The following is a 12,765-nucleotide window of genomic DNA, read 5'->3' on the forward strand; positions in this document are numbered from 1 at the left end:
GTGTGGGAAACAACATGTTTTATGAGTTCTAAGGATCATATTCCTAGGGGGATGGAGGAAAAGTAATGGGTTGGTAAATAATTCTGTTATTTTCATGGATGAACAACCAACGACAAATAAGACTCCTCATTCTCGAGTTAGAGGGATTGCAACTCTAGCCCAGACCAACCAACCCTCTCCTTTTTATAATGAACTGGCGATTTGCAAAAGTTCCTGAAAATCATGTATATTATGATCCTATTGAGGAAGCACAATAACCAGATTTCAAAATCTAACAAAGATGTTCAAGAAAGGGGAAAAAAAAGGTCAAAATCTTTCATGTACATCGATGCAAAAATCCCCAATAAAATATTAACTAATGTGATACAGTGATCTATCAAAGCAATAATTATTTTATGGCCAAGTGGAACTTATCCCAGGAATTAAAATTTACAAATCATATCAATGTAATTTTCCACGTTAACAGAATGAAAGAGCAAAACATATAGTCTCAACAGATGCAAAAAAATGTATTTGAGAAAATTCAACATCCATCCATGGGAAAAATTCTCAGTGGATTTTGAACATAAGGAAACTTCCTCAACCTGATAAATTGCATCTAGGGGAAAAAAAGTCTTCGGGTAACAGCATACTCTATAATAACACTTGGAATAGAAGACTGCACTTATTTACATAGATAATATAAGAAAATTAAAAAACTACAAATAGATAATTAGAATGGTGACACTGATTGTTGAATATAAGTACATTGTATACCCCCCAAAGGATATTTCTATCTACAGAATAATTGTAAGCTTAAAGCTATGTTATTGGATATTGTATGACTGAAACATGATCATGAACAGCTTTGTAACTGTGTATCTCATGTTGATTCAATTTAAAAAAATATGCTATTGGAAAATGAGATATTAGAAATACAAATTGTAGGGGTTGGAGCAACAGTACAGCGGATAGGGCATTTGCCTTTCACTCAGCACCCCATCTGGTCCCCTGAGCACCACCAGGAGTGATTCCTGAGTGCCAAGCCTGGAGTAAGTCCTGAGCACTGCCAGGTGTGGCCCTCCAAAAACAAAGCAAGAAAACAATTGTAGAAACAGTCACTGTCACTGTTCTCCTGTTGTTCATCGATTTGCTCGAGCGGTCCCAGTAACGTCTCCATTGTGACAATTGTTACTGTGCTTGTCATATCGAATACATCAGGGTAGCTTGCCAGGCTTTGCCATGCGGGTGAGATACTCTCAGTAGCTTGCCGGGCTCTTGTAGAAACAGTAAAAATGTAAAATTCCCAGGAAAACTTTACTAAAGTATGTCTCAGATCTAATCAAATTACAAAGTATTGGTGAGCTAAAGGGAAGTTGACGTAAGCCAAAGATTTTTAAAATTCATTGTTCTTAGGAGGTGAATGATCTCAAAGTTCATAAGCCATTTTGAAAATATATGTGAAATCAGAGCCTTGGAGCAGATCCGGGGAAGCTTTTTTCTGCCAAGGGCCAACTAGATATTCATCATATCATTCCCAGACCACACAAAACGGGCAGGCAGGCCACAGGCCACCACAAGAAGCATTTGTATCTGTCCCACGTGCACTAGGACCAGACCACAGGATTCCCACCCTGACCCAGAAGAGCCAGGAGGATTGCTACTGTCCAGCTTGTAGATATCAAATATCAACCAAATATACTTAAGAGATTAGGTTGGGGTGTTCGTGAAAATGGACCAATGGAATAGAAGAGTCCAGAGCTAAGCCCAGGTTAGTGATCCTCAGAGATGCCATTTGATAACATGGTGGAAATGATTTTTTTTTTCAACAAATGGTGTGGTGGAAAAATGGGTAGCAGCCTGGGAAGGAAAAAACATTAACTATGCCCCCCCCCCCCCCCATAGACAAATGAACTGGAGATGAACCATCGTCCTATTGGTGAAGAATGAAACAATAAAACTTTGATGTCTTTTTGATCTTAGAGGTAGGTAAAACTTCTGAAACAAAATGCTAAGAGAAATAGGCATACCATTGGATTTTTTTAACCAAGGATGTCATGAATAAGGTGAGTAAACCATTAGCTTAGAGGAAGCCATTCCTACTCTTTAGTATCGATGGAAGATTCAGAATAAATAAGGAACTATAGTAGGGGATGGGAGAGATCTAGAAGGGTTGGAGCATATGCCTTGCATTCACTAGGCCTCAAGTTCAATCCCTGGCTCTACATATGCCCCAAGCATCACCACATGTGGCTCTGGTGGTTCCCCAGTCCTCCTGAGTCCAAGAATAACCATACTGCAGAAACCAAGCACTGAACTTTCAGGTTTGAGTAAGCCCAAGTATTCCGAAGAGGGGCCCAGGGACCCTAAATCCTGCTTAAGAGCCCCACCACCACCACCTAAACAGTGTATGTGTGCATGTGGGGGGGGTGGGGGAGGGAGGTAATAACAAAATATCTACCACAAAAAAGTCAAACACTTTTTTTTTGCTTTTTGTCTATACCCATCTCAGGCTAACTCCAGGTTCTATGCTCAGGAATCACTCCTGGCAGGGCTTGGGAGACCGCATGGAGTGCCAGGGATCAAATGCAGGCCAGCCACATGCAAAGGAAACATCTTATTCACTGTACTATTGTTCTGGCCCCTCAAACACTTAAAAAAATGCCCAGAGGACATCCAAAGGTGATGTCAATGAGTTCATTAAATGAGGCATTACTTCCTGAGTCATCAAATGCACATAAATGCCAAGCATTAGTCACCATCAGAAGCACCGGACCACCAGCCACCAGAATAATTGAAGTGAACACCAGTGACCAAAGAAGTGGCTAAGATCTACACCTACTAGAACTTTCCTTCACTGCTTCTGGTAGAAGGACTGGGCTCAGCCACTTTGAAGAAGTGTCTGGTTGTAAATGACATCTCTGAGATAAAGCCAAACAGACACCTCCAACGCCCCTCCTGGATACAGACACATGGGAACAGTCTTGGCAGGTTCCTGCCAACTTAATTCATACCGGTGAAAGCTGGGGACAACCTAAGTATCTGTCTATGTCAGAGAACGTGACGATTGTGGTATCTTTATGCCTTGGGATAAAGAGGAATGAACAGAGATAAAGAGGACTGAACCACTGACACACGTTTGACCCTCATAGATGTCATGTTGAGCAAAAAGAAGGCAGAATAAAAGGACCTAGCCTTCATGTTCCCATTCACACCGAGTTCAAGTGCAGGAAAACTGAATCAATCATGATCGACATCAGAGGCAAGATTCTCGCTGGGTGAGGGGGTGGGCTGACTGGGAAGAGGCATGAAAGAACCTTCTGGAGTGTTGGAAATGCTTGAGATCTTGAGTTGGGTGTTGGTTCCATGGGCGCGTACATATGCCACCATTCACTGAGCTTTATATCAAGATTTGTATATGGAAGTATGTCAATTTTTAAAAAAACACTAAACAATCATAAACATTTCATTTGGACAGACTTGAATGCTGGATGCCTACCAAAGAGGAAAATCAACAGATGCAACTTTCAGGCGCCTGAGTGAAAAGATGCATTTGGTTGTTCAGAGTGTGGGACAGAAGCAAACCAACAGCACCGGTACATGCAGAAAAGAGCCAGTCCCCGAATCCTTCTCAGGCTTGCTGGGCAGGGGGGCGGGATCATGGCTACAGCAGAAGACCTCTCACCACTCTGTGAGACTCCTTGGAGCTGGACCACGTGGGTTTCAGAGGTGGACCCTGAAACTGACAGGAGTGGGGAGCTAAGTGATCTAGGACATGCTCTTTGCACAGTTGAAGCCAATGACCCCTATTCTCTTCAACCCCGGGTGAATCTTCCTTTGGTGACCACATGACCTCTGACAAAGGGCTTAGGGATCTGTTGGTCAGCTCTTAATAGTGTGTGTGTGTGTGTGTGTGATCAAGCTGAGAACATGGATTGGGCATTTACTGTGCTCCAGGCACAAGACAACTCTCAAGATAAAGCAAGGACTCCTGTCCTCAAGGAACTTACAGGGGAGCCTGGGAATGGGATGGTTCTGATCCCACCTGCAATGAGCTCACAGCTGACAAAGCCTTTCACGCTGTTTCATACGTTGGTAGTTGCAGGGGAGGGAGACAGGGGTGATTCTATGGGGATGGGGAGTGGGGGTGATTCTCCAGTGATTAGGAAGCTCCATCCTCTTAATCAGAGATGATTCAGTGGTGACTTTAGGGCCCCTTGTTAAGTTTCCTTTGGACAGTTGAACTTATTCATCTTTTCTTTAAAAATCTCTTGAGGGCTGGAGCAATAGCACAGCGGGGAGAGCGTTTGCCTTGCATGTGGCCGAACCAGGTTCAATTCCCAGCATCCCATATGGTCCCCTGAGCACCGCCAGGGGTAATTCCTGAGTGCAGAGCCAGAAGTAACCCCTGTGTATCACCAGGAGTTACCCCCCTAAAAAAATCTCTTGAAATATAGTCTAACTTCTTGTTAGACCAGCAAAGCCCAGCTAACTCCCTCCCTGTGACCTCACTGAGGCTCTGTGATTAAAAGTATTGTGAAGAGAGTGTCGGGCATGTAATGTTCCAACTCAACACCCAACCCCAGGGGATCAGAGTCCCTCCCCCAATGTCTCAAGGTCACCTCCCACCCAGTGCCCTCCCCCAGTCAACCTTCTCAATAAACTTAGTTCTGTAGACCAAGCATCATGTCTGATGCCCTTGGCCATTTGTTATGTTCTTGCTATGTTTCTTGAAATTCCCACCTATAAGAGAGATCATCCTCTGTCTGTCCCTCTCCTTCTGACTGACTTCGCTGAGGATGATACTCTCTGGATATCCCATATAGCTGCAAATTGCATGACTCATGTTTTCTTACCACTGAATAGCATTCTATGGTGTACATACCCCCAGTGTCTCTAGCCACTCATCTGTTCTCGGGCACTTGGGCCACTTCCACATCTTGGCTACTCTGAGCAGCCACTAATCTTTAACTTATACCTTTGAAGAATGACACAGCCCCGAGGTATATGTCATGAAAGAACCCCCCCCCCCCCGCCATACACACACACACACACACACACACACACACACACTTTGGCATTGTGGGCTGGCAGGAGGCAAAGAGCCATTGCTGGGAATTTGCCACGAGCACAACCTGTGCCAATCCATGGAGTCACCATGGAGTCACCGGGGTCGCACCAAAGCTTTCCACACAACATGCCACACAACCCATGTCCTCACATGCACACGCCCCTGTGGTAAAAGGGCTTGGAGTTGGGGAAGGGCGAATGTTTTTCTCTTGGGGCCTGGTACAAGCAAGAATAGTGACTCAGATGAGCCCGATCTCTCCAGATCAAATGATGGTTTTCCTCATGGAGCTGCACAGAGGGCCACTAATAGGGAAATGGAAATGGAGCTGGCAAGACTCTGGAGCACATGAGGGTGTTGCTGTGGTCGTGGTATGAGCATGGCCCATTTGTCTGGCCTTAAGTGCAGTGCGTAACTGCTCATAGCCTCAAGAAGGGTGTGATAAAGCCAAGGGCAGGGGCCACCATTAAAAATGCTCTTTCCAGCAAAACCGCCTCTGGGAATAGACTCTGAAGGCCCAAAACCACACAGCAGAAATGCCATCTGCACTTCTGTGTTCATTGCAGTAATATTCACCATAGCCAGAATCTGGAAACAACACAAGTGTCCAAGAACAGATGACTGGATAGAAAAACTATGGTGCATCTACACAATGGAATATGATGCAGCCCCTAGAAAAAATGAGTCATGAAATTTGCTTATAAATGGATGGACATGGAGAGTATCATGCTGAGTGAAATAAGTCAAAAGGAGAGGGACAACTCAATGCCTCTCTTGCAAAACACAGTACCCAAAAGAAGAGAGAGAGAACAAGGGGGAATGCCCTGCCACAGAGGCAGGGTGGGAAGGGGGGATGAGGGGTGGGGGGGATGCTGGGACCCGTGGTGGTGGAGGATGGGCACTGGTGGAGGGATGGGTACTTGATCATTGTATAACTGAAACCCAAGCACAAAAATTTATAAGTCTAAAAAAAAAATAAAGTGATTTAAAATCAAAAAGAAAAAGGAGAGGGACAGATATAGATGTATGCACTCATTTGTGGGATATATAATAGTATGAGATTAATATCCAAGGCCAGAGAAAACATGGGCCAGGAGGACTGGTCAATGGTTAGAATCTTGCCATATGTATGAAGGAGGGGAGCAAAGGGAGTTAGGATAGAGAAGGAACCAGTATAACAGTAATAGTTGGAAAAGATCATTTTGGACAGGAACTGAGTATTGAAAGGTAAAAGGATATATTATAATGCCCAAGAGGATGGAAGAGGAGGAGGAGGAGGAGGAGGAGGAGGAGGAGGAGGAGGAGGAGGAGGAGGAGAACAGAAGAAAAGACAGACAGAAAGAAAGAAAGAAAGAAGAAAGGAAGAAAGAAAGAAAGAAAGAAAGAAAGAAAGAAAGAAAGAAAGAAAGAAAGAAAGAAATAGTGCCTACCATAAAGGTGGAGGGAGGGTCGGGTGGGAAACTGGAGACATTGGTGTTGGGATATGTACAGGTATTGGAACATTATATTACTGAAACCAAATCACGAACAACTTGTAACTGTATCTCACTGTGATTAAATTAATGTACATATAAATTTAAATTTTAAAAAAGAAAGAAAGGAAAAAGAAACACATTTTCAGGGACCAGAGTGATAGTACAGCGTGCAACTGTACACCTACAACTTACCTTGCACATGTCTGATCTGGGTTCATTCACATATTCCCCAGAGCCCTGCCAGCCATGATTGCTGAGCTTGGAGCCACGGGGTAAATCCTGAGCACTCCTGGCTCTACATTCAGGGGTCACTCCTGATGGGGCTTGGGAGACCATATGGGTTGCTTGGGATTGAACTCAGATCAGACCTGCGCAAGGCAGGCGCTCTACCCACTGGACTATCTCTCCGGCCCCTGTACCTGACACTTTTAACTCATGGTTGTGGCCACCCAGCTGCAAAGGTTCCAACAGGGCAAGTGTGCACATCCTCGGACCCTCACACTGAACTGCGCAGTTGACGGAATGTTTCCCGGAAGGGTTCCAGGGCTGGAGTGCTGCTTGAGAGGCCCCCATCCCCCAAAATCTCTCCCAGTCTCTGAAAAACCCAGTGATGACTGGGAAGAAGTGGAGGAAGGAAGACGCAGTGACTCTGGGACACTAGGGTGTGAGTGATGACACTGGCACACACACAGTGGCGTGGAGCGAAACCTCCAAGACACTATAATATTGGGAACAAGTGAAAATCAGTAAAAAGGGACCCAAAAAGCTGCCCTGTGTGTTCATCAAGTGCCCGATAGGAAAGAGAAACTCATTAAAGTGACCTACACAGAACCCACCTAGCCCCTGCGGGGGTGGGGGGCACTGAGCTTCACCCCCAAGGATATTATTTAATTTGAGGGTCACACTCAGCAGAGCTCAGGCCTTACTCTTGGCTCTGTGATCTGGGATGACGCCTGGCAGGGCTCGGAGAACCCTATCGGGTGTGAGGGATCAAAGCTAGGTCAGCTGTATGCCAGGCAAGGTCCCCCACCCACTCAACTATCTCCTTGCCTGCCCCCCTTGAAGAATACAGACTTGGAATTTAGGGTGTGCCAAGGTGGTCCTACGCCTTGGAAGAAGGACACAATGGAGGGAGGGATGCCCCCCTGCACATGGCCGCAGGATGAGGAAGGGAAAGGTGAGTGGAGGCGCCCTGGGGTCTGATGTCATTTGGCAGCTCTGAATACTGATGGGGCGGGAGAGGGATGCGTGTGGAACCACACACAGACTCCAGACGCCTGCTCTGCACCCCTCAAGAGAGACTGGGAGCTCACCCCAAACTTCAGAGCCAACGCTGCTTCCCTACACGGGGCCTCTGTGCCCCCAAGGCCCCACCAGGGACTCCATCCCTCGAGCTGGATGCGAGAGGAAGCTCAGTGTGGCAAAGGGAAGCCTGTATTATTTAAGTTCCTTCTCACTTACTGCATCAAACTAATCCGCTGAGGTCTTTTCTGTCTCACCAGGGACCATTATGTAGGAGCTCGCACAGAGGAAACGTTTAATGTTTACTGACTGAATGTATAATAAAGCCGATGGCTGAACACTTAAGTAAACATGGCTGATCAGAGGCAGGGCGGCTGCAGGAGAAATCACGCCTCGCTAATCTCCCTGAATTCTTCCAGCGGAGAAATAAGCATATGGATGAGAGGGGACCACAGAACCCAGTTGGATTTGACTTTTAAAACCCATGAGAAAAATGCAAATCCAAGAATGGCGGTGTGTATGTGTGTATTTGTGTGTTTCCAAAATGAAGTCACAATTATTTCATCATAAAATGTGCCAATGGCTTAAAGATCATCAAAAGTCCATAGAAAAGCAGATGTGGTGGGCTGGAGAGATAGCACAGTGGATAGGACACTTGCCTTGCACGTGGTCAACCCAAGTTCCATCCCCGGCATCCCATATGGTGCCCTGAACACCGCCAGGAGAGACTCCTTGGTGCAGAGCCAGCAGTAAGCCCTGAGCATCACCAGGTGTGGCCCCAAAACAAACATAGTAGGACAGATAGTACGGTAGTTAGGGTGCTTGCCATGCATACAGCTGACCTTAGTTTAATCCCTGACACCTCATAAGGTCTTTTGAGCCCTGCCAGGAGTGACTGGTGAGTGCAGAATCAGGAGTGATCCCTGAGCACCACTAGGTGTGGCCCCAAAACAAGGGAGGGAGGGAGGGAAGGAGGGAAGGAAAGAGGGAAGGGAGGAACGGAGGAGGGAAGGGAGGAAGGGAGGAAGGGAGGAGGGAGGGAGGGAGGAAGGGAGGGAGGGAGGAGGGAGGGAGGGAGGGAGGGAAGGAAAGAGGGAAGGAGGGAGGGAGGAAGGGAGGAGGGAGGGAGGGAAAGAGGGAAGGGAGGAAGGGAGGAAGGGAGGAGGGAGGGAGGAGGGAGGGAGGGAGGAAGGGAGAAAGGGAGGGAGAGAAGGAGGATTAGGGAGGAAGGACTTGGTAGTTTGTTCTCTGCTAGAATTTCTCTCTCTTCCTTTAAAAACTAAAGTGACAAACACTGAGTGCTATTTGCTGTCACCTTTTTCTGTCTCCTCTCCCATATCTCCTCAGAGATGAAAGATCTATTCTTCCTGAAACAGGTGGTGGACACACTTCCTTTTGTGGGTTGGCGACTTGTGCTGATAAACAGGGGCCACCTTGCCCTTGGGGCCACTCTTTTCTCTTTATGTCACTGAGACTCCAACTCCCTGGGAGGCGTGAGCCTAGAGGCTGTGATGTTTCATCTCTCTGAGAGTAATTTCCTCCTCCTGTTTCCTCAGCCCCTTGACGGTGCCATTCCGATTCCTTCGACTTTCACTGAAGCTTTCAGGAAGTTTCTTGCTTTTAGCATTTTTCTTAGTTACAACATGTCCTGGATGGAAATGCCATCTTGACACCCTTTCAGCCCTCTCTCGAAAAGATAATTTCAGGGGAGAGTTCCACATTGAGTGAAAGCAATCTAACACTGACGAGAGGCCTGATGATATCCATAACAACCCGGCAGACTTTTCCTCTTATGTCTTTCTCTTAGAAGTTTCTCCCCACACAGAACAAAAAAAAAAAAAAAAGACGTACCATTCTGTTGTTAAAGTTACTGAACTGCTCAACCAGCACCTGGCCGATGAAGTCTGGGTCAGATATAACGATGAACATCCGGCGACCAAGGTAGTACCTGGGAGGAGTAAAGACAAAAAGACTTGAAAATGTGTCACAGTCAACTACTCCTTTCTTTCCAAAAAAGAATCCATGGGGGCTTAGAAGAAAGGAAGAGCAATGGTTTTAAAATAAAGAGGTAGGGGTTGGAGCAATAGCACAGTGGGTAGGGCATTTTCCGTGCACGTGCCCGAGCCAGGTTTGATTCCCAGCATCCCATATGGTCCCCCGAGCACTTCCAGGAGTGATTCCTGAGTGCATGAGCCAGGAGTAACCCCTGTGCATCACCAAGTGTTACCCCAAAAGCAAATAATAATAATAATAACAATGTAGAGAAGAGGTGATTCTTGTATTTATCATGAGAAACAAGAAGCTGTGATGTCTAATCTCAAACTTCATCCCACCCTTTATGGAATCCCATCCTGGACCCATCCCTGGAGACTCTGGAATAAATAACACACACTCCCAGTCCCCTCCTCCTCCACACCCTCCAAAAGGAGCTCAGAGTTGGCTGGGGAATTCAGATGTGTATGCAGAAACCCAACGTTAAGGGGATTCCTCCTATCCAGGATAGGGAAACCTTCCCTGGTAAGATCAAAAAGGAAAATGGTGGCAATCTGTGTCATTCAGATTTTCTAAAAATAGAGGGAGGCAGGCTTTCTATCAAAAGACAGCCAACTACTTTCATATAGTGACTCTTGGAAAACATCTTCAGTGAATTAGTAAATGCTTTGCAGAATTTACGAAAAATTCCACCTTCTGGGGAAGAACTAAACATCTGCTCACCACTCCCCGAGATGAGGGAGCTCACGGTGGCTCAGGACATCGAGGCAGCCATGAAGAAAGGGTCGACCTGTTAGCCAGTGGCAGCAAACCATAAGGAAGACGCGTTGAAGTCCACCTGTTTATATTTGTTAGTGTTCTGGGAGGACGGAAAAACAACTCAGTGTGCCTGGTCATCAAGGTCTCACATTCTGGCAGGAGTGACACTCAGGTCATCGGCGTGCAGTGAGGCACATGAAAAGCTGAGGTGACATTGGAGGACACGCAACTCAGCGTTCAGAAGAGAGGGAAGGAATGCTTCCGAACTGAAGGTAAGAATGAGTCAGCCTGTTAAGGTCCAGGGCAAAGAGGGCCAAGGGAAAGCCAGGCAGAAGAGGGTCAGCTTGAGCCCCTGCCCAGGGACAAGTCTGCCTTGGGGCTCGCTGAGGTCTCAGCTGCCAACTGCACAAAGCAACGTATAATGCTGCCAAGTGCGGCCTGCTGCATAAAGCCATGTTTGTAGGGTCTGAGATTATATGTTCAGGAGTAATTGATTGTTGGCATATCCAGCTCAGAGCAGCCAGAAACAGATTTAAAAGGGTGAAGTCACAGATGTGAAAACAGCAACGTTTACTTTGAATGCTTAGTTCCTCTGCACTCTCCATAAACTAAAAAATGACTTTATTTTATTTTCGTTCTCATTTTGGCAGCCTAGCAAACTAATACAGCCCATAAATTATGACTAACATTTCAAATTAAACAAATTCTATGGAAGCATTCCCAAGCACCAGAGTATTGAAACCTACAGGGGTTAGATTAACTTAAAAATGTTTCTAGTTTTTTTTTTTAACTCTTCCCTTTTTCACTGACTAGGAAAAACTGGGGCAAAAATAGTCTGGCACATATTAGACAGAAATTGTTCATCTAAGTAGGGCTCATGTTTCTCAAACTGTTGGCGAAATCCTTGGGACACAGGAGTTCAACAGTGATGTTAGAAGGAAGGAAAGGATACAAATTCGGTTTTTGTTGTAATTTTAACCAAAAAAAAAAAAAGGCCAGAAATAATCCAATAAGGGCATACGCCCATGTTTTAACAAAATTTGGTGGAAGTGCTATGGAGGCTTTTGAAACTCTTGTAAGGGATTTGTGAACATTCTCTTTTATTAAAATGGATTATCAGGGCTGGAGAGATAGCATAGTGGGTAAGGCACTTGTCTTATACACAACCAACACAGGTTCAATCCCCAGCACCCCGTGAGGTTGTCTGCGCACTGCCAGGAGGATGTGGCCCCAAAACATGAAAAAAGGACTTTCACAGCCTTTAGTATATTGTCAGGGACCTTGTAATCCTTGCTAGCAATCTTCTGCTAACTGAAAATGGGCTTCAAAAGTGCCTGGGTTGAAGAAATAATGGCTAAAAAATCCTCAATTTGGCAAAGGACAGAAATGTACAGATTCAAGAAACGAGGTGAATGCCTGATTGATGAACTGAAGAAATCCATACAGAGACATATCATTAAACTCCTGCTAACTAAAAGCAGTAAAACTTAGTCAGAAAGAAGTTATGTATTAACTACAAGGAACACCAAACTGGGGAACACCAGTTTCTTTTCAGGAACCAGAGGCCTCAGAAGGCTGAGACATATGTTTCAAATGCAGAAATGAGTGAAGAAAGGCAACCATGATGAGAAGGAAGGGAAGAAATCAGTGAGATGAAAGAGAGAAAGGATTGAAAACTAATAAAACAAAGTTTTGAAAAAAATCATTAAAACTAATAAACACCTGAAAACACTAACAAAGATATCGAGATAGATGGCTCCGGCAGAAAGCCCTAAGGAGTGAGTGTAGGCTCTGCTCTGGGAGGCCCCATCTCAATCCCCAGCACCACATGGCACTGTTGGGAGTCACCCCCATGCACAGAATCAGGAGTAGCTCTTGAGCACTGCTGAGTGTGACTCCCCCCGCCAAATAAACCAAAACAGAGACGGGGCACCAATGATCAGTATCATAAAGGAAGAAGGATGTCACCATAGATCCTGAAGTCATTCACAAAGATGTGAAAGAATGTGACTTTCTTCTTTCTTTTTTTTTTTTTTTTGCTTTTTTGGTCATACCTGGTGATGCACAGGGGTTACTCCTGGCTCTGCACTCAGGAATTACCCCTGGCGGTGCTCAGGGGACCATATGGGATGCTGGGAATCGAACCCGGGTCAGCCACATGCAAGGCAAACGCCCTACCTGCTATGCTATTGCTCCAGTCCCAGAATGTGACTTTCATGCACAGGGCAGCATTGAGGAAATGGATTAATT

The 12,765-nt window shown here is 45.7% G+C and overlaps 1 protein-coding gene across 1 annotated transcript in view; it reads right to left on the bottom strand.

Annotated features, from left to right (window-relative positions):
* Positions 1-12,765, bottom strand: part of TBXAS1 (thromboxane A synthase 1) — a 165,031-nt gene that overhangs the window by 76,077 nt on the left and 76,189 nt on the right. The window contains exon 4 of the mRNA XM_056123968.1: positions 9,616-9,712. Within this exon, the coding sequence (XP_055979943.1) occupies positions 9,616-9,712 (97 nt within the window). The remainder of the gene's footprint in view (positions 1-9,615; positions 9,713-12,765) is intronic.

This window comes from Sorex fumeus, unplaced genomic scaffold (assembly GCF_029834395.1).
Source record: "Sorex fumeus unplaced genomic scaffold, SorFum_2.1 ptg000048l, whole genome shotgun sequence".
NCBI lineage: Eukaryota > Metazoa > Chordata > Mammalia > Eulipotyphla > Soricidae > Sorex > Sorex fumeus.